The sequence below is a fragment of the Musa acuminata genome, chromosome BXJ2-1 (genome assembly GCF_036884655.1).
Source record: "Musa acuminata AAA Group cultivar baxijiao chromosome BXJ2-1, Cavendish_Baxijiao_AAA, whole genome shotgun sequence".
In the NCBI taxonomy this organism is placed as follows: domain Eukaryota; kingdom Viridiplantae; phylum Streptophyta; class Magnoliopsida; order Zingiberales; family Musaceae; genus Musa; species Musa acuminata.
Genome location: NC_088338.1, coordinates 8,038,770 through 8,062,272, shown reverse-complemented (window position 1 = coordinate 8,062,272; position 23,503 = coordinate 8,038,770). Strand labels below are relative to the sequence as shown.

The window sequence follows — 23,503 nt, the reverse complement described above, 5'->3', positions numbered from 1 at the left end:
AGTTTTCTCTTTTTATTTATATATATATATATATTTTAATTTTTTATTTTATTTAATAATAATAATAATAACATTGGCCGATGTTTATTGGTGAACACTTCAGCCCTAAGATTGGGATCGAACGGTCAGAAGCAAAGATGCGACGGGGGCTGCATCCCGGCTAGTAATCCGTGTCTGGGAGGAGTAATCGATGATGATGATGATGATGATGATGATGCTGATAACCGTGAAGCAAAGTAAAGGAAGGATCTCAACGTCCGTTTCTATGCTTAACGGTCAAGCCAAGTATTGTTTTTTCTTTACATTGCAGCGACCACCATGTCATCCGTTTCTCCCGTTCCCGTTACTCAACGTTAGTACACCTCTCCATTCTTCGAATACTTCAAAGTCCGGTAGGGGATCTGATAAATCTCTGATTTCTTGTCTTATAATCGCGCTAATGTAGTCACACCAAATGCTATAATAGTGGAGGTAACTTTTTGAGTCTAAAAAACCGTGTAGCTTATAGTTTAATCGATTAGGAGCCTTCTTACATAGATAGAGATTTAAGGTCTGGTACAGTGCATTAGGCATCCGATGGTGACTTACAACTAGAACCAGGAAATATTAAATCCGACGGATTGGATCGGGTGGGCATCCTCTTTCGCTTGACTGGAGAGAACATCCAACTACCATAAATCCAAGCTGGATGCTACCCAAGTAGATATTGGTCGTCGATATCTAGTAGGAGGATCGATGGATTTGGAGTACCATTCGATTACTGCTCACCATCCTCGCTTCCACGGGAGCCAGACACGGATTACTAGCCGGGATGCAGCCCCCGTCGCATCTTTGCTTCTGACCGTTCGATCCCAATCTTAGGGCTGAAGTGTTCACCAATAAACATCGGCCAATGTTATTATTATTATTATTATTATTATTAAATAAAATTTTAAAAAAAAATTAAAAAAAAAATAAAAGAGAAAACTATATTCTTACATTACGTCTAGAATTGGGCCAACATATTTCTTTCCTTAATTAAATATAACAAGAACAAAAAAGTATAATGAGAAATGATTAATTAAATTTAATTCTGGAGTAGATCCATCACCGTCGGATTCTCATCGTAGGGATTGGAAGTGGCCGAAGATTGTTAGTAGCGGTAACCGACACCCTTCATGGATAACGGGTAGTTAACGGAACGTCGGCGCCGTCTGATCCGACCGTTCTCATATAAAATGCTCCTCTCCCCCCGTACCGCGCTTAGGAGAACAGAGACGGCGGAGCGGAGCGGTGAGATGGCGTCATCGGAGATCGGGCTCGCCTGCGCGCTGGGCGGCGGAGGATGGGATGCGGAGGTGACGTCCATCATGGAGCGGATTCGGTCGGCGGACGTGGGTAACAGGATCCAGGCGGCGAGGGAGATCCGGCGGCTGACGAAGACATCGCCCAGGCACCGGAGGCAGCTCTCTGGGGCCGTAGGCCCCCTCGTATCGATGCTTCAGTCGGACAGCCTCGAGTCCGGGGACGCCGCTATCCTCGCTCTCCTGAATCTTGCCGTCAGGGACGAAAGGTGCGACCTTTAATTCTTTGACATCAGACCTCCGCTTCTCTCGATGCAATTTCCAGCTCAACCTATGTCCTAATCAACAGTAGGAACAGCTTTATCCTTATCTCTTTTACTTCTTCTTCTTCTTCTTCTTCTTCTTCTTCTTCCTCTGTGTATAAATTTTGTACAGCAATCACGTCTTCTCTGTTCCTTTATGATGGGATGACGGTAGAATCTTATGTCCACCTTTGTGCATTCGGTTGATGCCCAAGTTCTTGAATGACCGCTTTTCTTATGTACATTACTCTTCTTGAATGACTGCCGAATCTTATGTCGACTTCAGTAACACTTCATTCTTAAGCACATTGCTCTTATTATCCCAAATGCGTTGGTTTTCTCACATTTTAGATCTGTGTTTGCAGCAATAAAATCAAGATAGTGGAAGCTGGTGCACTCGATCCCCTCATTCATTTCTTGCAATCGACAAATTCTAGCCTCCAAGAATATGCCACTGCGGCTCTCCTTACCCTCTCCGCTTCATCCATCAACAAGCCTACCATCAGCGCCTCTGATGCCATCCCCCTCCTCGTCAGAATCCTCAGAGATGGAAACCAACAAGCCAAGATCGACGCTGTCATGGCTCTTTGCAATCTTTCCACAATCCCAGAGAACCTTATTGTCATTCTGCCACTCCAACCCATTCCTTCTCTGATATGTTTGCTGAAGAGCTGCAAGAAATCGTCCAGAACAGCCGAAAGGTGCAGCGCCCTCTTGGAATCACTGGCGAGCTTCGACGAAGGACGGACTGCTTTGACAGCTGCAGAGGGCGGAGTGCTGACAGTGGTGCAGGTACTCGAAGAAGGGTCGCTCCGCAGTAGGGAGCATGCCGTGGGAACCCTGCTGACGATGTGCGAGAGTGATCACTGTAGATACAGAGAACTCATTCTCAAAGAAGGTGCCATTCCCGGTCTGCTCGAGCTCACCGTTCAGGGCACTCCAAAGTCTCAGGTGAAAGCTCGGTCGCTGCTTCAGCTGCTGAGAAGCTCTCGCCACGAGAGGGCCGAGTTACAAGCAGACGCTCTTGACAGCATCGTTTGTAACATCGTCTCCAATATTGACGGTGATGATCAGGCAGGGAAGGCAAAGAAGATGTTGGCCGAGATGGTTCAGAACAGCATGGAGCAGAGCTTGAGGCATTTACAGCAGAGGGCTTTTGTTGTGCGCTCCGAATGAACCCCTACTCCTCGGTGACTGCCCTGCAGATTCTTCCAGATGACCGTCTTCTTCGTTCTAATTTGTCGGTCGATTTCTCTGATAGGGAATAAATGACACAGAACTACTGTGCCAGTCCAGGCCGCTGGTGGTATCGGGTGACTGGTGAAAGTGTCGATGTATTGTTTTCGTATGTTGTCTTCTACCTCTGTACTGTCATCTCTGTCAAGTGTTGATAGAAGAAGAAGTAAACAAGACATGCTCTGCAACACATTGAAGAAGTAAACAGAAGTCAACTCGAAAGTTTGACTTAAGCTTTGAAGATGGTTTCAAAACCTCTCGATACGACACCGACACCATAAGATCTCAATCGACTCCAAATTGATATGTTTTAACGTAATCTTAAACTAACAAGATGAATTTTTATGGCTACAATTTATTGGAGATCTATGTTTTTTTCGTATGTAATAAATATGTTAGGATTTGGATGTGACTTGCATGAAAAAACGATGCAACCACCTTTCTTGGACAGACGATGGTGGTGGAGAATGACATGTTTTCTACTGTTCTCTTCTTCGTCGTCTTCTTCCCCATGAACACAGCTGTTGGTAGGCGATGAACCCAACTCTCCTTAGCCATGACTGCTTGTTGGTCTGATCACGCCTGCTCGAATTGTAGCAGACGTGGTTTGTCTCCCAAACGAAGGTTAATTGCTAGACATGCTCTTAGTGGATTGCCTTTCATGGCCTACACATGATTGTGACCTAACACCTACCTTTCAAACCTTCAATTTTTCGCTCGAATAGATTCGGCGTGAGTATTTTAACTCAACCAAATATTAGACCGACAGCATTTATATTTTTTTTATCAATCATGTGTAGATTCTAAACTTGATTTGTGAGTTTTTCTTAATTCTCTATCGAAAACTTTGGTATATAATAATTAAAATATTTTTTTAAAAAAAAAATCCTACATATAGAAAATTTTCATATTTGAATTCATTATCCTTCGAGTAATTTAAGTTTAAAAATCCAAAATTATTAATCAACCCAATAGTATAACATAAGTTAATATTATTAGAGTTGATAAGTATTTTTAGGAGTCCTAATCATATTCATATTAGTTGAGAGAGTTCTAATTAGATTGTTCCTATATAAATATATATTAAGTTTTAATTTTTTGGAGAGAGGGACAAGACACTTTACAGGTGATCTAGAGTTTCTAATAATAATACAAAAATAAATTACCTAGATTTATGTGATAATGTATATATAAGAATAATTATATTTGAGTAATGATAACTTAAAAACCTTGTAATTGATCTCATATATTGAAGAATTTAATCTTATTAGTAGATATAGATTGGAGTTACTAATTCACTTACATTTAAGTTTAAAAATCTAAAACTATTAATCAACCCCAATACTATAACCTCAGTTAATATTGTTAGGGTTCGTAAGTATTTTTAGGAGTCCTAATCATATTCATATTAGTTGAGAAAGTTCTGATTAAATTAGGATTGTTCCTATATAAATATATATTGTTTTAATTTTTTGGAGAGAGATAAGACATTAAAAGATGGTTTCTAATAATAGTTGAGAAAAAAAATTACTTAGATTTATGTGAGAAGAATATACACAAGCGTACTCATGTTTTAGTGTGAATAACTCAAAAATCTTATAATTGATCTCATATATTCAAAAATCTAGTTTTCTCAACTAGATTTGTATTTTTACTATCGATCTCGAATAAAATTTTATTTTGTTTTTGGTTTTTCTATTCTCTCTCCCCAACAAATATATCTTCTCCTAGACTAAAGAAAATAAATAAAAAATACAATTGATAATATATAGATACTAAAAACCTTACAATAGTCCTCCATTAGCTATCTTAAAAATCAGTAAACCATACTATTGACTGTGATAAGCTTCTCTCCTTAGTTAAGAAAAAAAGAAAAAGAAATTTGGTCAAACATTTGGCACCACCTTAGATTTCATTGACAAGTTGACAAGGGGAAGCTCACATTATTAGATCGAGGCCCATATCGAGGAGACATTGTTCTACATAAACTACATTTACCACGTACGATAGAAAAGAAGATTCTCTCTACTTTCTATGTGGAATGTAGCGCACCTCTCATGTGCCTTGTGGACCATACATGGTTGAATCGACTACAGATATGCATTGCTCATCCCCATGTGCCTCGAGAGCCGAAATGCTTGAATGCAGTACTTGCAAGGATACATATGAACCAAGAATAAACCATACAGTCGATTCTTACAAGAAGTATTGCATTCCAGAGATGCTACGAAGGCTAACATACTTTACCATCTTCCCCTGTTTTCTTAAAGAAACTTTTGCAACACCGGTCACCTTCTCCTCCATCTGTTTCCTACCATAAGAGAGGGGGAGAGAAGAAGCATGAAAAGTACAGGGAGTGGAAGAACTTTCCTGCGCTTCTCACATGGATGCGTGAAACCTACAAGAAAAAGGACGTAAACTCTACTAAATAAAAACTAAGCACATCGTCATTCCTAGCATGCTGATGACGATCTTTCTGAGAGAATCTTTCTCGAGAGGAGGAGCCACCGAAGCCGACGGCGGCGACTTGTAGTAGTACCAAGGGAACCATGGCAAGATTGGATTAGGAGGGGGCGGTGTAGAGAGGTAAGGGTAATATCCCTGCGGCGACGGCGGAGGGTAGCTCCAGTATCCCGGCGTGCCCGGTGGTGGAGGCGGGTAGCCTGCTGTCGGCGTTGCCGGGGCTGCCGGCGGCGGTGGAGGGCAGTTAGTCACTGATGTCGGCGGCGGCAGGCACGGGTAGGGGCATTCCGGCTGGGAATTGTCCCACGAGGCTGACGTCGGAGGTCTCAGGAATAGAGCGAGGAAGAAGAGCAGAATGCATTTGGTAGAACCGAAGAGCTTGCACAACATTGTGCGTGGGTGTCAAGAAGAAGAGAGGGAGAAATGGAAAAGGGAAGGAAGAAAGAAGAAGAGGTGTCGTGCAGTGTAGGAGGGGATTCCGATTGGAAGAAAGTAGTGAATGCTTCTTGTCTTTTATTACGAACTTGATGGAGTTAACTCTCCGCCGTGTTATATATACAATGGACACCCTAAAGCTTTAGCTTCTCGAGTAGGTAATGCATGGTAATAATATGCATACAGTCGGAAAGGAGCGTAGCGTCTACGTGGGGGCATGTTGGACCAATTATTAGAGATGATGATGGGTGTCAAAGCTGGTGGCTTGTAGGAAGACTTGGAAACAAAGCTTGGCAGCTTTCGTGGTAAATAAGAACTCAAGTTCAAATGCGATGGCCTGTTCCTCTTTTGCTTTTATCCTCTCGCTTTTTCTATCGGCATCCGTCTGTCATTGTTCGCACCCACCACATGCACACAGATTATACATATCAAAGGAAAACCAGATGGATGATGATCTACGGAATCATATCACACATGATGATGGAATTTGGCGTGGTTGATTACTTCGTCATGGCAAGGACAAAACACCAAACGAAATGAAGTGATGTACAAAACCATCCGCTGTGGGGCGTAAGTTGACTTGACATCGAGGAAGGAGCGGACTGCTTGAAATGGCTAAGAGAGCGGATTCCTCACGCAACTCTACCTTAGTCTTCTTGCAGCTGTCACGACTCTACCATTGTCATACATTTTGACCCGCAGGCATTTACACACTCCGTTACTCGAACTCCTCAAATCTCAGTGTTGAAACTCATACTGTATAGCTTCAAAATATGATTGTGAGAGTGAGAGAGAGAGAGAGAGAGAACGTTAGGAACGATGAACTTACAAGCTTAAATTCTAATCGGTTCACAGAGCATGGATTTGAGAAGTACAATTGGAGGGAGACAAACAATGGAGAGGGGACAACAACAGGCTTATGTATATGTACTGCATACCCTATGGCTTCACCGGCCTATATGTATATGCCCCTACAACCACATCAACGACAGCGCAATTGCTACCAGCGCCGGGAACCACGACATGCAACTCCGACGAGCCTCTGACGGGAAGTAATCCGGATCCACTGGATACAGCTTTCCCGGTGAGCCCAACCAGTAGTATGGCGGCCATGATGATGGTGGTGGCCGCTGTGGCATCGGGGGTGGTGGACAGAGTGGTTGTGGAGGATAATAAGGCACTGGTGGTGGCGGCGGCGATGGTGGTGGTGGCGATGGCGGTGGTGGGCTTGAGTAACCACAAGGGTACCCGCATGGATTGCACGTGCACTTCATCTCCAATCCTCGTTCTGTCCGCGACACGGCAGCTTCTCCCTGAACGTCCGACGCCGAGCACCCGATCAACATGGAAACCACGACGATGATGACTGAAACAATTGCTTGGAGTAGCGGTTTCCTACTTTGCAGGTGCATCTTTCTTCGATATGGATACCTCTTTCTCTTCTTCCCTTCCTCTTCCTTCTGCTCCTCCTCCCCTCCTCACCTGTTTCTTTGTAGTCTCCGCAAGTAAGATGGTGCCCGGAAACGTGTGGATATGGGACTCTCCTCCCGTCACTTCTACTTTGTTTTGACTTGGGTGAAAGACTCGGCACGCGGTCTATGCCACTTGATTAGATGATGAATAATGAGGCCCCACAGTCTGCGATCTTTGGGACCACGGAAGATTCTACGCCTTCCGATGGTCCAATGGTAAAGCCAGCAGCGACGGTGAAAGCCATATCGATCCATCAAAACCATACCTTTTGTCGAAGCCGCCGTAAGATTAGCCGCTCGCTGCCGCTCCCTAACGTCGAATCCTTCTGTTAATTAGTGCTGTCTTAGTTACGTAGTTTCCAGCAAAGTGCCATGTCTTTTACCACGAGGAAGAACGACTAAGATATTTCTACTTTTGATCGTAGCAAACATCGACTAATCTCTCGTCCTTTTCTTCTTCCTCTTGACTGGTACATACACTGATGTGGAAGGCCAAGGTCAAGTTAATTCTCTATGCTTTGGAAATTCTTGCCAGTTCCTCTCTCTTTGATTTGCCGGAGAAAGAACTTTTACTACGTCGAGTCAGCTGTAAAGGCCAAATCATGTCTTCTACATCGAAAAACACACTTCTCTTTTATGATTGTGATATATTTGGAGGATATCTTTTCCTATGATTTATCATCAAAGCTATGGACAGAGACAACGAATTGCAGGATGATCACGATCTCTCTTGCCGGAGGATCGGAAGGAGCATTATTATCTTCTATAAATGATCTTTTCAGTTCCACGAACGAAGGACAACTATGATGAAAAGAATAGAAGATAAGAATAATTACTGAAAAAGTTTTATTAAAAAAATAAAAAAAAATTATTGAAGAAATGAAAAATGCTTCAATGCATTAATATGTTCCCTCTTGGAGAAAGGATTTCCCTCAATAGAATAGAGGATTTTTCTTAACATAATAAAGAGATTTCCTCGTATAAATGGAGAAATCTTATCTTTAGTGAAAACTTAAAATCTGATTAAGCATGTTACAAAAGCTAAGCTCATGTTGGTTGGGTGTATCTATCACTCGAGAGAAGGGAAGCGATGGAGACGAGCCACCCACCAGCTGTTGTTAATGCGAAAGGGCTGCACAAGAAGACATGGAGTAGGGGAAAGAAAAAGGAAGCAGGAAAACAAAAGCACATTGTTCATTGATGGAGAAAGGAAAAGCAAAGCCAACCAACCCACCGAAGTGTTCCATTCACAAAGCATCTTTAGGCCATTCCTTATCTTCTGCACCATCATGGGTGCATCCCCTGCTCTGTGCCAACTCCTCCTGTCTCATCTTTTTTCCTAATGACACAATTGCCTAATGACTTGGAAATCCTCGATGCGAAGTAGTCTGAGAGGAGTTAAGCTGCATGACAACTAGACGTGCACTTCTAGTGATGCAAGCTCAGTAAGTATAGTTGTCTGATTCTTGAGGCTACAAGTTTTCAGACATCAAAACTATACAAAGAGTCAATCAGCGGCTTCATGAAATCCAAGAACAAACGAGGAACATGATTGATTCACTAGCGCAGGTCCTAACTTTGAGAACACAACAAGGAAGCAGGAGACAGACAGTCTTGGTGCCTAAGTTGCCACATTAGTCGTAGCATATGAAGAGCTCTTTTGAAGAGAATTCACTGCCAATGTCAGATCTCTATTGCAATTAGTATAAGCTTCTGGAAACACTTTTCTGAGGTCTGATTCATGTGCACATGGAAACTTGAAAATGCATAGGAAAATCAAATGGATTGGATAAAGGAACAAATCTTGCAGAGTCTCAATACAACAAGATCAGGTTTTAATCAGTGTTCTTTTGCGACAACAGAACACCCCACACTAACATCGAACATAATCGACTTTTCTTTTGATGAAGTGGACAGTTCATAATACATACAATGACAATTTGTCAGTGTCAGCCACAGTTCCCTTGAAGACCTCATTCTCTTGTCTGCATATGCTAGAAGACATTCAAATGCGAATTGATTGATACGATTCATGGGATGGCCAAATCATATTTATGTTGTCTAAATCACAGCCGGAGGTTTTACTGGTGATTCAGTCATGCTATATGAACAGAGAGCTAGCTATACTGTCGTTGTTCATTTGGCTTGGTAATCATAAGCACTACAACCGAGATAAGAATTTTGTAGCATTATCGATCAGAATCCTTTGATTGCAGATTCGGATTAGTATGTTGAAGTAGAACAAGGAATATTAGGCACGGTTTTGTGTTTCTTATCTCTGTTCAATAGCAGAAGCAGTCCGTGTTTAATCGTCGATGCTAGACTTAGTACTCTTCAATCTCCAACACAGAGAGATGAATACGAAGTCAAGAGACATGGAGCAAAGCAGCAAAAGGTGAGCTCGAGGCTGCATAAGGCACAATAGAGAGACTATGTGCAGTGTACTGGCAGAGAACAGCAAAGCTCAAAGATCATGTAATTATGCTTAACTTTCCACAGTCGAATGAAATTTGAATGCTGGTAGCTGTCAGAAATTATGTACTCTTGTCAATAATCACCATGGATCCAAGAATTACTGGAACATTCAAGCCTTCTCAGGGAGCGTTAGAATCAGGTTTTATGGTGGCGACAGTGAGCAAAGCAATGGAACAATATACATCATCAACTTGTAGATAAGAATTTTGATAGAGTAGAGCGCATATGCCGATATTGACTTCATTACATTAGAGTTGAATCAAGTTAGGCAAAACCTGACATAACACCACATGATTAACCAAAGAAGGAACTAGCCACAATAGAGATAACGTAGAGAACAATCTCAAGGAAAAGTGGGGAAGGAGAGAATCTGAAGAAGATTTGGAGACAACGGCAAAGCATAGGAATATATTCACATATCAGAGTTGGAAGACCGCTCTCTTCTCTCCATTCAGTGAAAAACCACACCTGGTGCGTTAGGTGCTTCACTTTTTCATCAGATTCCTGCTATTCATCCATTTAAAGAGCCATTTCATCAAGCTCTCTTCTACAGAGTTGAGGAAGCAAGCCACACTCATACGGCGAGAGAAACAGAGAGAGATGGGTTGCTACCCTGTCGGCAAGATGGTGTGCAAGGTACTCCGGATGTGCAAAGGTATTAGATATCAATCGATGTTAGAAATAGATGTTTCTTTCTGTAGTCAAATTGCGAACAAAGCAGTTCTAACTTCGTTGCCAGAGTAATCATATCACAGATGTAACAACATAAAACTTGACGACTGCATGCTGCAACCTTCAGATACGGCGATCTCCTTTCGGTGAAAAGATATCGCCACTTCTGATTTGTTTTTCTAAGACATTCTGTGCAAACATGAAATTAGACTATAACATTAGACAGGGAAACACAAACCACGCAGAGGCAACTGCTAATACGAGACTGATCTCTCTCATACTCCATTCCTTTTGTTTTCACGCTTTGTTTCCAGGGTGGAAGAGGCATGGAGTAGCCACAACAATGGCGGACTCACCACCACCAACATACTCTTACGCTGGAACCGAGGCGAAGCATGTGACGTTCTTCAGTGGTAGCCCTGTCGAAGCAGTGCCACCAGAACCCCCATTCTCAAAGCACAACCCTGAGGTGGTGATCTCCCCGTCACCTCAAGCAGAGATGGTCCAGCCCAAGGAACAGATCCGAGTCCGGCTCGCTCCTGAACCGGACCGACCCGATGAGAGCCGCACACCACCGGATCATCTCGACGCTTCACCCTACCCGACCCATAAAAGTTCCGCCCGTGACCGGTTTGGTCCTGGACCGAGCCCTCGACCGAACCTGCATGAGCCGGTTCCCGCCCATCCCGAGTCAGCTTACCGGTACGTACCGTCGCCGTTGCCGAGATGGGAGGAGGGGGAGCGGCGGCGGGAGTACTTCGGCGGCGAGTACCATTACTATCCTACTCCTATCCGTGAAGGCATCTACCGCATTGCCACCGACGAGAATCGCCTCACCGCCATATTAAGCGAGGAGAACCCCAACGCTTGCAGCATCGTTTGACTGCAAAGCAAAGTTGCGTAGCTTTGGCCACAAATATGCTCATACAAAGATGCAAGGTGTTGAGTTCAAATCTCGTTTTCTCTTCTTATGGGCTGAGAGCAAAACTATAAACAATTAATAGCCACCATGATCCTATAGCTTGTTGTGATGGGGGTTGGCATATAAAGATTGGAAGCACCTGAAGCCATAACATCGCAAAGACTTCACAAGGCCGGCAGAGTGGCGAGATATAATTACAACGAGCAAAGTGAGGAAGCCTAGCTTCTCCATGTCCTTTCTTATTTTGCTTCACGTACAAAAGGGATATCAACTAGCTAGAGGGATGGAGGAGGGATTGGACGGCGAGCAGAGCCAGCAACAGGAGATGGAACGGAGACAGAAGCAACGACCCAGAAGCGGAGGATCCGTCGACGCGGCCATCAATCTGAGTAGAGCCGACGGCGAGCGGCATGGCGTCCTGTGAGAGCGAGCAGGAGGTCGGATCCGAGCTTCCGACGGCGTCGGCCGCCATGAGGACGCGGAGAATGGCGGTAGCGGACGGGAGGTAGAGCGTCCGGTTCCTGGAGAGGAGCCACGTCACTCCCATCAGCTGGCATTCCCTGCCATGGGTGGCGGCCTCCTTCCTCTCCGATCCGCTCGCCTCGCTGCCCTGCTGCTTTTTCGCCTTCAGCTGCCCAAATCAGTACAGTGCTCATCGATGAACAAGCAGTAAAGTACAGAGAGACAACAGAGAATGTACGTAGAAGCTTAATGCGTAGTCTTTTCTCATGTATACTGACAGATGAAGTGGTAACCAAAAGAGCCCCTCATAGCTTGTCTTGCAGATAACATAAGCTGTAGACCTGTAGAGCTGCAGGGGAAATTCTTATGTGGACCACACTGTCGTCGCAGACAGAGACTACACTTCTCCATTACTAACGCATTACATCAAACACTTGCGCTATAGAAAAGGTAAAAAAAAATGTAGTCGTCATGTTAAGCATATATAGGGAGGACATGCAGCGAGGTGAACGGTGAACCAAGTAAGCATGGCTCCTGGAACACGAACATGTGTGACTCAAACCCTCATTTGCTGTCAACTTGTGTTACCAAGAAAATGATCCACTTTCTTCGTGCCAAATCCTGAAGGATCCGGAACACTGGTTTATACGCTATATGCACGATTATCCACGCAGAAATGCAAAGCCAAGTTTGATCACAGTGCCCAGAGAGAGAGAGAGAGAGAGGCGACTCACCTGATTGAGGGACTGGAGACAGCGACTGCACCCGGTGAGGCCAGGCTGAGCACAGTCGCTCTCCAAACGACGCCCGCCATCTCCGGCGGGGACCCAGAGACCCGCCGCTGTGTCCGCCACGAACCCTCCGGCGCACGCGAGACGCCGGAGTCGGACGCCGCAGTAGCAGTAGGCGGCGTCGCACGTGGCGTTGGCGCGCGGGAGCGCCACCCCGCGGTCCCGCATTGCGCGCTCCACGCCGGCGGCACAAGACTCGGAGTCGTCTGGCAGAGCAGGGAGGTCGTAGCCGGCGGAGGGCAGAGGGCGGGCGGCGAGGGCGCTAGGAGAGTAGGCGGCGTAGAGCCAGGCGGCGAGGGCTGGGCAGCAGCGGGATCGGGAAGGGAGGCGGAGGTGGCTTCCGGAAGCGGAGGGGGAGGAGCATGCGGCGGTGACGGAAGGGAGAAGGTCGGAGGGAAGGTCGAGAGGGCAGGTGGCAGAGGCGACGTCGGACTGTTCGGGGAAGGCAGGGATGGTGGCGGCGGGAAGGGCGGAGGAGACCGCCGTCGACGTGGCCGGGTGAACCTGGACGGGGGCGGGGTCGGGGACGGGCAGCGCGTGCAGCATAGAGACTCGGAGTAACAACAGAGGAACGAGGAGGAGGAAGAGAAAGGAAGACAAAGCAGAAGGCATTGTGCTTCTCAGTAGTCCGTCTGTTATCTCCCTCTTTCTTCGCTCTGGTGTTTCTTGCTTTCTGAGAGTTTAGACTCTCTCCGGTGCTCTAGTAATGCGCACTTAAACTTGTCATGGGAAATCAGTAGAGCGTTCTCCAGTCGCCTTTGGCTCTTCTTTTACGTGCTTTCAGCTTTCTTGTTTTGTCTCGAGGACATCGGAGACGGTGAAAGGGCGAAAAAGGCCAAACTCTGTGTGCAGAGCGATGCAGCATCAAGTCGCCGATATGAGCGAGGGTTGTAGCAGAATTTGAGGCAGATCGATGGTATACATGACCAAGTGAGAAAGACATTATTATTACAGAGGCAGCAGGGAAGAGACTGTGTTATGCATGGGGAGTTTTATGGCTATACTTAAATTGGAAGAAAGCTTTATCTACCAACAGTTTCTTCCCAAGAAGAAAACCTTCGGAGGATAACAAGACTGAACTGTACCTCATCAATGCATGACAGCTTGAAGCTTGAACACAGGGTGGGTGCAACACCCAAGACCAATGAAGAAAGAGCCTTGAGTTAGATGACAAATCTCTCGTGTTCCTGACTCCTATTTAATGTTGGGATTTATAAGTCAACAGTCATAATGTGATTATTGTTGACCCATGGAATGTAATTAGATTTATAAGTGATGATACCAACTCATAGTTGAGCTCCCTATGATGCTTTTAATGACTTCTGGGATAGTCACTGCTCACTTCATGTGAGAGTTTTAACTTATGCTTTAGCCCATAGCATTTGTACTGGGAAAGGTGCCTGTGTGGAGCCCCCAACAGCACTCCTTTCTTTAGTGGGGGTGGGGGCTACTCTCTTCACCCTTTCTTGTGATTCTGCGATCACTAACATTAACATATGCTCGTAGGAATGGCATAAACAGTAGTTAATAGTGGTGAACAATGCCCCCTAAATCAAACTCAGATTCTTTTGAGAATATCGAGGAAAAGAAGAGAGACAGAGAGGGAGATATGCATCATTAAAGCCTGCCAAAAAAAAAGGTTGGTCTTTGGTCTTTATGATGTTCCAATGTGTGTTCGTGGCAAATGAGGGGAGCTTTTCATGCATTGCCTTTTTTAGAGCATTGAATACAGCCTCAGATCTCGCGCCTCTCTCACCGCTTTGTAGCTCAGTCGATCTCGACTGACTCTATTCCTCATGATAAATGGCACCATTAGAGCTCCGAGACAAGATTCCAGTGTATCGACTAACATGCATGCTCCGAGGTCACTGTAGATCAAATTAGAATTTATGGCGTTCATGTCCAAACACAAGAAGAAAAGGACAAGTCGAAATGGTCCGGTGAGATGTGGGGAGGATCTCTTGGATTATAGAGACACATGGAGAACCTGCTCTGTTGCTTTGTCTTCGTCCCCTGTTCTGGGCATATGGCAAGACCACCAGTCCGCAGTAGATCGTTCTGCAACACCGTCGTCATACTCTCTGATCATATTCGAAATGAGTCGACGTGAAGAAGTAGATTCTTTCCACGACATTTAATCCTGCTTTTTGTACCCCTGTGAATCTCTCTCTCTCTAAATAATGTCTCACCCAAATATGCTCCGTGACTTTATGCCGTCCAAATCTTGGATCCTATCGCTTTGATAAAGCGATATCAAAATTATCGTTGCTTTTTCTTTCCCCCTAACTCTTATTGTGCATTTGGTATAAAGGCCTTTTATATGCTGTGTGGGGTAGCTTTAAGAGGATGAGAAAGGTGGCAAAGGGTTCCCTTTCCGATGGCCGAATGCGACCTTCGCAGTTTCCTTCGTCGACACACCTCTTCTGATTTATTGTTCCTACGATTGACGTCGTCACAATTCAGGATTCTCAATTCAGGGAGGCATCAATTTAGCTGCCATTAGGAAAAGAATAAAGAATTGGATTGATTTTCCAAACAATAAAAAATTCAGAAAATCTAAAAAAATAAAAATTCCAGACGAATCACATCATCAACCTTCGACACGTAAGCTTTGATTAGAGGAGGAGGAGGGTTGGGATTAATTGTGGATTAATCATGAGGAAATGTGTTCCTGACAGAGTTAAAGGAAAAAGAAGGAAGAGATCAGAATCCCACTGCCAACGAGCAGGCGAGCCCACGTGATGTGGACATGGCCACGTGACGACGACAAGTGGATCGACGTCGAGTTGGCTCGCGAGAGGGGTGGATGGACGAATATACCCTTCCGCCCTGCGCTCCTCACCGGTGCCGCCCTCGCTTCTTTAAGTCCGCCTCCATCGCCCGCTTCTTCCCCCAGTTCGAGTCGGCCACCGCAAGCGTATGATGAATGTGCATTAAATTAACCATTCCCTCCGTGCTCGTCGCCACACTCTCGGGCTCGCTTGGTGCAGGTCGGGAACCGATCAGTCGGGGTTAGGCCGCCGGATTCCGCCGCTGCCGACGCCTTATCCGGTCCGCCCTCCCCCCGCTTTGGCTGGCTTGCTTCCCCACTTGCATCAAGTGAATTCGAGAATACTTGGCGAAAAAGGAAGGCTCGCGATTGGATTAGGGTCTTCCATCGAACCGTGTTCTCTGGTAGTGTTACTCTCTTGTGGTTTTTTCTCGGCTTGTCGATGAAAGGTGGGCTTTTTTGCGGTAAATCTGCGATTCCTTTGCTTCTGCTTTAGGGCGATCCTAGCTCTTTTGTTATAACTGCTTGTTGGAGCTTAGATCTCGTTCCTTATTTATTTAGATTTTATTGATCGATTAATCTCTAGGAAGCTCGGTTACAAAAAAATGATATTTTTCCTACTAACAGCCAATTTGAGGGACATGTTATATTCTGAAGTTCTACATGAGCTGCTATTCATTTGAAAGAAATTATAAGTCACCCTCCTCATTGAGATTGTTGTTGGATCTAAGCTAATTTTAGCACCTTGGTTTGGGATAGATTCATGTTTAAGGGGTTCCTTCTGTAGGAAATAAGCACCTTGATTTAGGATAGATCCATGTCCCATTAGGTAATGCATACGGAGACTTTGCTACTGCTGTAGACATGTTGGATTACATACAGCAAGCATGTGTTGGAATGTTCAACATCACCGGATACAAGTGAACCAAGCACTCCAAACATATTTCAGAGCATGCCAAAGTTTTCACCAGCATTCATCATGATGAACTGTGATATTTAGATGAAAAACATATGATTGTAATAGGAGATTTTGATTTCCGTGGCGCAATGGCTATTCTGTAGCTTGCTGATCACATGCTCTAGTATAATTTTTGATAATCTGAAGATAATTTTGATTGCCTTTTTTTTTTCTCACTTCATAATCTAAAGATAATTGTTTTGCTGAAGTTGCAGAGTATTAATTGGCAAAGACCTTCCACTTGCAATATTGAATGAAAATCAAGATCTAACCAGGACTTGTATTTCATTTAGAAAATGATTTGGAACGTGCAGATGGTGGGTGGACGATTGTTAATGGTAGTTTGTGCTCGATAGGATCTCAGGAGTTGGGCTGAGGCTTGCAGGAGCTTGCACTAGAAGACATTGCGGTGCTAGCCCTTTTTTTTGCCGATTGATTGTAGGGTCGTAACCATGCTAATATTGTGCTATCTGGACAAGCGATATGCATATGGGGAAACAATATTTTTTGGAAAGGATATTGTGAGAAGCTAGTAATGAAGTTCGACTCTCCAACTCACTTTCCACCTTCCCTAAAGATCATGAATGATGTAGGAATAAATTAATGTGCTTATGAAAAAGGTGGATAATTAATTGAAATCCATCCATAACAGAAAGTCCCTTCTTATAGGGGTGAGTTTGAAAATAGAAACACTAGATGACAGTGAAGCAAATGGCTAAAATTTAGTACCGATATATTGGTCATGTCAAGAACTGTGCTTAACAAGGCATCTATGTCCTCTTTCAATAACAAGCACAAGGAATGACAGTGCTTCAAAGCTGGCAAGAGCATCAGAATCTTGTGGCTTTCTAATATGCCAAAACTTTAATAAAGTAACTATCTCAAGGATCTTTTTATTATATTTCGTTTTGGTTTGTTTCCTTATATTCTTCATGGTTTGGATAGTTATTACTGATTTGAATGTTCAGAGTTTTGTATCCGACGGCCTTCCTTTGGTGAAAATCACCTTGTGCTTTTCTGGAACAATGCTGGGTAAAGTACATCATTGATTGAGAATCTTTGGCACTTTGATTTGGTTAGATCTATTTTCAGGTAGTTATGTTGTTTTGTTGTATGTTGGCCTCATGATGGAACTAAATTAAATTACATAAGATTCTGCTGGTAAATTGCATGAAGCTACTTATGGTGCTTGCTTGTGTCATTATGATACAGACTGGACGCATGAAAACATGGGCCGATAAATATAACTCTCGAGGATTTGCATTTAGAGTTTCTACTCGACTATCGTGGGAAGGGATGTAACCTTGTTTGTGCTTTCACTAGTTTACTCTGCCTTGTTTGACAGTTTGTTCTGGGATGTCATACCTTCTCTTCATGATTGGGAATCTTGGAACATCAACTTGGAGATTTTAATAATTTCTTTGACACTTTAAGTTGCTTTCTTACACTAATTTTCACTTTTAAAAATCTCAATTGCTTATCTTTTGTATATTTCTTATTGGTCATTCTGTTGATCATGTTTTATGTTCATGTCTCTAGTGAAATCTTTGGCAATCATCTTTCCTTATTTTGATCCTAGTGTTTTGTTGGCTTACTTTTGACATGGAGCTTCTTCTTTTTTCTTGTGGATTTAAGATGTCAAACTCTTAGTGGAAGAAACAATAACCCATCATGCGAGAAATACGATTACGTAAACTAGCTAATTACCTTAGACAAGTAGGAAAGAATAAAGTTTTCCTCTGTTTCTGGTGGAGAGGAAAGGAAATTTGTGAGCGCTTGGGAATACCTGGTTCCTATATTATGTAACTGCTGGCTGTTGGAGAACATTAGGCATAGATTGTTGGTTCTGAAGACAAGATGAGCATGAGAGCAAAGGAATTATTGGTACAATTATGAGAGCAACAGCTGGTAAATTTTTATAGGCATCTGGTTTTACATAATGTATAAGATCTTGTCAATTAGCAAGTGAAGTTTTGAACTGGACGGAGCAGCAATGTAAATAACATCAATGGATTTATATTTTCTTGATGCTCAATTTAGGCATAAAATGAAAGACCTTCAAATTGAAATGAGCTTTGGATGGGAATGCATCGGCGCGACTGGCCATTAAATTTCTATATCCTATACATGTCATTCTGTGAAACTAAAATAGTTTTATCTGCAAAATTTGCAGGGATATGCAGCTACTTGGGCATATACAAAGTAAGAACAAGTTACCTCTGTTGCTTTCTTCGGATTCAATCTATAGGCATCGAGGTAATTATTCGACGCTCGATCCAAGGCTCGCTTGCTCTTCTCAACTTACTACGTCATCATGGTATGTGACATCCTATTAAGCATTTCGAACGACATGCTTTCATATCCATCTTATTTGTCCTTCTTGGTGGACTATTAAAGCACGCAATCATGTTCGACATGCTAGACTTTTGTCCCGCATTTATCTTTCAAGTCAATAGGAATTAGGAACCAATCGTAATAACGGGAATTTAGCTAGCAATGAGATGAATAAGGCAACCCATGACATTGACATTCTGTTTACTCAATCTTAACCTTTAGCAAGGTTGAAAGTGATTAGAACCAACCCAGGATCTTGCTGATTCAACTGGATATGGACCTCCACATTATGGGACATACTTTTATCATTTAAAGATATTTGGGATTGGACCTTTTTTCCTTAGGCCAAAAAGGAATATTTCAGAGCAAGACTTGGTAGTGACATAGCAAGTGGCTGGGAGGGGCATATGTCCCTTGTATGACAATGACCACACAAAAATAATATTCATTTACATTGTTGATCCACAAATAAACGGACGTTGCGTCTTCCTTTTGGAACACGCTATCATATATATCAACTGAGGATATATATGATGATGCTTGTGTTGTTATTTTGGGTTGTAGGTATTTTACCATGCAAGACAAAAAGCTATTTTTGAAATGACTTAGATTGGCATCGAATCAGACTCTATGATAATGGTCGAGATTCTTAGTAGACAATTTCTTTTCCTTTGAAGAATTCTTGATATTGTTAGAGATATTTTCTACTTAATATCTTCTGGGATGATTATAAAACTATGCGGTTGGTCACTCGTGCTCGGATTAATAAATTTTTAGATATATGGAGGAATTCATTTTCTTTGGATTTAGATTTTTTGATTCGCGTTGATGCGACAGATTTTTTTTTTCCATCAATAAAAATTTTTATATTTTTTTTGAAAAAAAAATATAGACTTCAATTCTAGTGAGACTGCAGTCATAAGAGAAGGGATTTACCCTCCATTATTTATATATAAAAATGCGTCTTTTTCCTTGAAAGATGCTCTCGTTTACACGTCGTTATAATAACGACATGGCATGACAGCAATCCCCACCAACTTTGTTCATGTCATCATCATCCAAGAAAAGATTCCCGGGATCACACACACACAACAATTAAAAAGTTTGATGAGGATAGTAATTATGATGAGACTCGGCTAACGTCTGATGACGTCTCACGTCTCGATCGACGTGACAGCACCTGGTCAAATGGATCAGAACGTCGGTCGAGGCGCATTTACGCTTGCTCAAGCTCAATTCTTCATGTCACGCCAACACCAGTATCAGACGTCATCACCCTGCCCCTTGCAAGCGGGCATGTCAGGAAACAGTAAGCTTCCCTATAAGTACCCTCGCATTCCGAACGGGAGGGAGGGGAGAAAAAAAGGAAACAACTTCTTCATATGACTTCCCCTTTACATCGACTAACTTGATCGTCGGAGGGGTCGGGCCGAGCACCCCGACCCGACCTTTGTGCAGGGGACGAAGCCGAAGGTCCCTGCGAAACGCGAAGGCGAATTCTTGCCAACAGTTAGACTACGACATCGTCCCGACCACCGCAGACGACCACCTCGGCGGACTCAAAAGTCGTCTTGGGAAAATCCCTATCATTCGAATCCGAACCAAGCCGTCTCGGTCCCAAGGCCACGGCTTAAGGTTGTTTACACTAACAAAGTTCAAAGAAGAGGATAGATGTGATGCTATGCTTTAATTCGAAATCCTAAATAATCAAGCTCTGTTTTTGCTTTTTGCAGTGTGTTGTTATCAAGCTACTTCCTGGAATTAATCTGCTTAAGCTCGACCACCGACCGAGAAGGGAGTGCAGTGTCAAAGATCACTTTTAAGATCCAATGCGAAGTGCAGCGTATCTATCTATTACATGCAATCGAACATGTTGTTTACTCTTGCAAACTGATTCGATGACGCTCAAAAGTTGCGGCCAAAATGTTCGCCCACGTGAATCGATGGATCGGGTGCTACCGTGGATCGATGGACGTGACGGTCACCTGATTCAGAGAATGCGTTGTGGGTGAATCAGATCTTGCAGCGGAGGACTTGCGGGAGTCGGGAGTCGTCCTCAGCCTCGTGAAGGATGGCGGCTCATTCGGCGGCGGCAGCGGCATCTGTTCGCTCTTCAACATCACCAGCACCGACGAGATGGTGGGTCGGTCTTCCGGGTTCTCCTGCACGCACAGCAACCCGACGTGGAAGCAGCGGCTTGCTTCGTTCGTAGGGTAGCAGTCTCCCAGCGATGGATCCATGAACTCCGAGGCTCTGTCATCGTCCCACAGCTCCCATGCCTTCCCATCAACAGAACCAGCCTTCAACACACCGTTCGTATTGCTACGGATAGTAGAAGAGGAGGAGGAGGAAAGAGACTGGTGGAGCATACATGTCTGAGGAGTGTCTGGCCATGTCGCTGAACGTGTGATCCCCCGTTCCTCTCCCCGCTCAGAATCTCTAGCAGGAGAACCCCAAAGCTGAAGACGTCGGACTTCACAGAGAACGTACCTTGCATCGCGGACTCCGGAGCCACATAGCCACTGTTACGGAGAAAGATTAGATCGACAGACAGCGACTACAGCTACCTGTGTTCGACGATGGCTTGCTGCTGCAAATCACACTTACTAGGTTCCCACGACTTTGCCCGTGTTGACTTCGTGGTCTTCTCCCTCGAAGATCTTTGCCATGCCGAAGTCCGATATCTTGGGGTTCATCCTGTTGTCCAGCAAAACATTGCTGGCTTTCAGGTCCCTGTGAATGACCCTGAGCATGGAGTCCTCGTGGAGGTAGAGAAGCCCCCTCGCCACTCCCACAACGATGACGTATCGCCTCCGCCAGTCCAACTGAGACCTCCTGCTCGGATCTGGACAAGCCGAACCGACGCCAAATATGAGATCCAAATTTCTAATACCATGCGATACGAGAGCAGTGGATTCACGAACCAAATAGGAAGGCGTCGAGACTCCTATTGGGAAGGTATTCATAGATGAGAAGCTTCTCATCCCTCTCCACGCAGCAACCCAACAATCTCACAAGATTCCGGTGCTGGAGTTTCGCAATCAGCTGCACCTCATTCTTGAACTCCACATTACCTTGCCTGGATTTCGTCGACAGCCTCTTAACAGCAACTTCCTGTCCTCCACGGAGCACCGCCTGTGGATTTTCAAGCAAGCGGTCAGTCACCATGGGAAGAACAGTATCGATATATAAACCATGCACTCATCCCAGGAGAAAGACTCGATTACTCTGTATACAGGGCCGAATCCACCTTCACCGAGTTTCTTGTCCTCGGAGAAGTTATCCGTGGCTGCCTCTATTGTGGAAAGATCGATCACGGACAGGTCTGAGCTTGATATGGGACCTAGGTTCTCGATCTGAGCCCTTCTCACAGCTGATGCATCCACGAAGAACGTTAAGAAACTGACCAGAATGGCAAATTACACTGGAATCATTGGGTGGTGTCTACCGTTGCGTCTTCTCCACCTCCAGCAATATATGCAGTAGATCAAAGCGCCGACGATGACCACTACAAGAATCGACACCATGATTGGCATTGCGGATGAACTCGATTTCTTTTGGCTCCCTGCTGTTCCAAGTCATATCAATATTGTCAATCCCAAATCCAGTAGTAATACCACACAGTCATGCAACAGAAGCATATACGAAAGAATCATCGTCTCTCAATTAAGAGGGCTCGTCATCAATCTGTCCGGTACAGAGATCATGCGGAAGGTGGAAGCAGTAATAGGCCAACCTCCATCGGTGGTGTTTGTTTGTGGAGGCGAATTCATCAAGCGGCGATGCGACCGATTAGCAACTTGGAGAACGCTTATCGCCATCTTCATAGAATTGGCTTCCGCGTCGAGGTTGGCGGCGCTGAGTCGATCAGTATCAGTACTTCCGAACCGGTTCTGGTAGGAGGAGCACAAGCAGAAAGAGCTAGACCAGATAGCATCGTTGGCTTAGATCCTGGAACTCACCGCATGCATACAAGTTTGACGGGCTTCAGTCAAAGAAGAAAACAGAGACACAAGGGTCACCTGAGAAGAGAACAGAGAGGCAGGGGAGGACGAAGGTGCCTCTTGAATTGCAAATTATGAGCACCACCTCTTTAAGGGCACGCTAATGCTTGGATCTTCTTTCCCAGCAGGGCGGAGGCAGCGGCTATTGTTGACGAGGAAGGCGATGACAAAGTTCTTTTCGCCTTTAGGGAGTGGAAGAGTCGGTAGCAAACGAGTGGCGGTGGCGGTGGTGGTGGTGGGTGACGAGACTGACAGCGAAGTCGATACTTGGCTTCAGCAGAAGATGAGATGAACAGGCCGCCCAGCAATCCCTGAATTTTATGTGTAGAACCTGACGTGGCTATCAATCAATTGTTGGTCTCCAAATGGCCGCCATCGGTGAGTTAAAGATAGATCCTCGCTGCCGATGCAGCAGCATCTGTGTGTGTCTCGCTATTCAAGTCCAATCATTGTCCTACTTTGCATTGAAAGTCCACAGACAGACAACACATGCTCGGAAACCCATATATTTCGTTGCGTCATGCGTGAATCATGCGAAGACGACAATAGAACGCATAGTTTTCGTCATGCTATTCTAAATCACCATTTTGATGGATCTTAGTTTATCTATTTGGCGTTGGGTTCATACTGTTCTGATCATATTGTCTAGGACTAATTATATATTATTTTTTTTATAATTAATTATTTTTAATATTTCGATCATATATTTTAAAAATTATATTAGAATATTTATATTTATAAAAATAAAATATTTAATCTCGTTCGTTCGTGGTGATAAATCGAAGTGAAACAGAATCAACATATGCTTAGTGATAAATTTTATGGTATTTTCTCAATAACATTGATGACGTGGGAATAGATTAAATGTTTTACTTTCATAAATATAAGAATATAAATATAAAGATTGAGATACTAAAAATAATT

The 23,503-nt window shown here is 44.1% G+C and overlaps 5 protein-coding genes across 14 annotated transcripts; 3 read left to right on the top strand and 2 right to left on the bottom strand.

Annotated features, from left to right (window-relative positions):
- Positions 1 to 1,257: 1,257 nt before the first annotated feature.
- LOC135598746 (U-box domain-containing protein 4-like) lies at positions 1,258 to 3,011 on the top strand. The gene is made up of 2 exons (XM_065093030.1): positions 1,258 to 1,552; positions 1,951 to 3,011. Exons 1-2 carry the CDS (start codon positions 1,278 to 1,280, stop codon positions 2,759 to 2,761), a joined length of 1,086 nt encoding a protein of 361 aa, XP_064949102.1. The 5' UTR covers positions 1,258 to 1,277; the 3' UTR covers positions 2,762 to 3,011.
- A 7,022-nt stretch (positions 3,012 to 10,033) lies between these two features.
- LOC135598744 (vegetative cell wall protein gp1-like) lies at positions 10,034 to 11,345 on the top strand. Its single transcript, XM_065093029.1, has 3 exons — positions 10,034 to 10,137; positions 10,220 to 10,321; positions 10,653 to 11,345. The coding sequence occupies exons 2-3, from the start codon at positions 10,267 to 10,269 to the stop codon at positions 11,219 to 11,221; spliced, it is 624 nt and encodes a 207-aa protein (XP_064949101.1). The 5' UTR covers positions 10,034 to 10,137; positions 10,220 to 10,266; the 3' UTR covers positions 11,222 to 11,345.
- A 68-nt stretch (positions 11,346 to 11,413) lies between these two features.
- LOC135598743 (uncharacterized GPI-anchored protein At4g28100-like) lies at positions 11,414 to 13,734 on the bottom strand. Its single transcript, XM_065093028.1, has 3 exons — positions 13,599 to 13,734; positions 12,457 to 13,355; positions 11,414 to 11,891 (listed from the first exon to the last, which is right to left on the bottom strand). The coding sequence occupies exons 2-3, from the start codon at positions 13,123 to 13,125 to the stop codon at positions 11,532 to 11,534; spliced, it is 1,029 nt and encodes a 342-aa protein (XP_064949100.1). The 5' UTR covers positions 13,126 to 13,355; positions 13,599 to 13,734; the 3' UTR covers positions 11,414 to 11,531.
- Positions 13,735 to 15,253: 1,519 nt separating this feature from the next.
- On the top strand, positions 15,254 to 22,139 carry LOC135598742 (uncharacterized). Of its 6 annotated transcripts, none has more exons than XM_065093027.1 (4): positions 15,254 to 15,430; positions 15,504 to 15,687; positions 18,415 to 18,497; positions 20,309 to 22,139. In XM_065093027.1, the coding sequence occupies exons 1-4, from the start codon at positions 15,320 to 15,322 to the stop codon at positions 20,396 to 20,398; spliced, it is 468 nt and encodes a 155-aa protein (XP_064949099.1). In that variant the 5' UTR covers positions 15,254 to 15,319; the 3' UTR covers positions 20,399 to 22,139. The 6 variants fall into 6 exon arrangements, 2 of the variants coding, with proteins under 2 accessions (XP_064949099.1, XP_064949098.1); XM_065093026.1 differs by having other exon boundaries at positions 15,504 to 15,732; XR_010481697.1 differs by having other exon boundaries at positions 15,254 to 15,687; positions 18,415 to 18,558.
- Positions 20,375 to 23,090, bottom strand: LOC103992348 (cysteine-rich receptor-like protein kinase 44). 5 transcript variants are annotated; one of them, XM_009412006.3, is made up of 8 exons: positions 22,598 to 23,089; positions 22,312 to 22,526; positions 22,024 to 22,143; positions 21,803 to 21,948; positions 21,500 to 21,710; positions 21,183 to 21,420; positions 20,947 to 21,097; positions 20,375 to 20,854 (listed from the first exon to the last, which is right to left on the bottom strand). In XM_009412006.3, the coding sequence occupies exons 2-8, from the start codon at positions 22,400 to 22,402 to the stop codon at positions 20,531 to 20,533; spliced, it is 1,281 nt and encodes a 426-aa protein (XP_009410281.2). In that variant the 5' UTR covers positions 22,403 to 22,526; positions 22,598 to 23,089; the 3' UTR covers positions 20,375 to 20,530. The 5 variants fall into 5 exon arrangements, with proteins under 5 accessions (XP_009410281.2, XP_009410289.2, XP_018680775.2 ...); XM_009412014.3 differs by having other exon boundaries at positions 22,312 to 22,496; XM_018825230.2 differs by having other exon boundaries at positions 22,665 to 22,989.
- Between the last annotated feature and the right edge of the window lie 413 nt (positions 23,091 to 23,503).

Bases quoted from the DNA above. Each gene is read 5' to 3' on its own strand.
- LOC135598743 (XM_065093028.1), bottom strand. From the start codon at position 13,125: ATGCCTTCTGCTTTGTCTTCCTTTCTCTTCCTCCTCCTCGTTCCTCTG. The intron at 11,892-12,456 runs GTGAGTCGCCTC...TGATTTGGGCAG, and splicing joins GTCTCCAGTCCCTCAATCAG to CTGAAGGCGAAAAAGCAGCA.
- LOC135598744 (XM_065093029.1), top strand. From the start codon at position 10,267: ATGGGTTGCTACCCTGTCGGCAAGATGGTGTGCAAGGTACTCCGGATG. The intron at 10,322-10,652 runs GTATTAGATATC...CTTTGTTTCCAG, and splicing joins GGTACTCCGGATGTGCAAAG to GGTGGAAGAGGCATGGAGTA.
- LOC135598746 (XM_065093030.1), top strand. From the start codon at position 1,278: ATGGCGTCATCGGAGATCGGGCTCGCCTGCGCGCTGGGCGGCGGAGGA. The intron at 1,553-1,950 runs GTGCGACCTTTA...CTGTGTTTGCAG, and splicing joins CTTGCCGTCAGGGACGAAAG to CAATAAAATCAAGATAGTGG.
- LOC135598742 (XM_065093026.1), top strand. From the start codon at position 15,320: ATGGACGAATATACCCTTCCGCCCTGCGCTCCTCACCGGTGCCGCCCT. The intron at 15,431-15,503 runs GTATGATGAATG...CGCTTGGTGCAG, and splicing joins TCGAGTCGGCCACCGCAAGC to GTCGGGAACCGATCAGTCGG. The intron at 18,498-20,308 runs GTAATTATTCGA...TGCTTTTTGCAG, and splicing joins TTCAATCTATAGGCATCGAG to TGTGTTGTTATCAAGCTACT.
- LOC103992348 (XM_009412006.3), bottom strand. From the start codon at position 22,402: ATGAAGATGGCGATAAGCGTTCTCCAAGTTGCTAATCGGTCGCATCGC. The intron at 21,098-21,182 runs GTAAGTGTGATT...TCTCCGTAACAG, and splicing joins GGCAAAGTCGTGGGAACCTA to TGGCTATGTGGCTCCGGAGT. The intron at 20,855-20,946 runs GTATGCTCCACC...GTTGATGGGAAG, and splicing joins GCCAGACACTCCTCAGACAT to GCATGGGAGCTGTGGGACGA.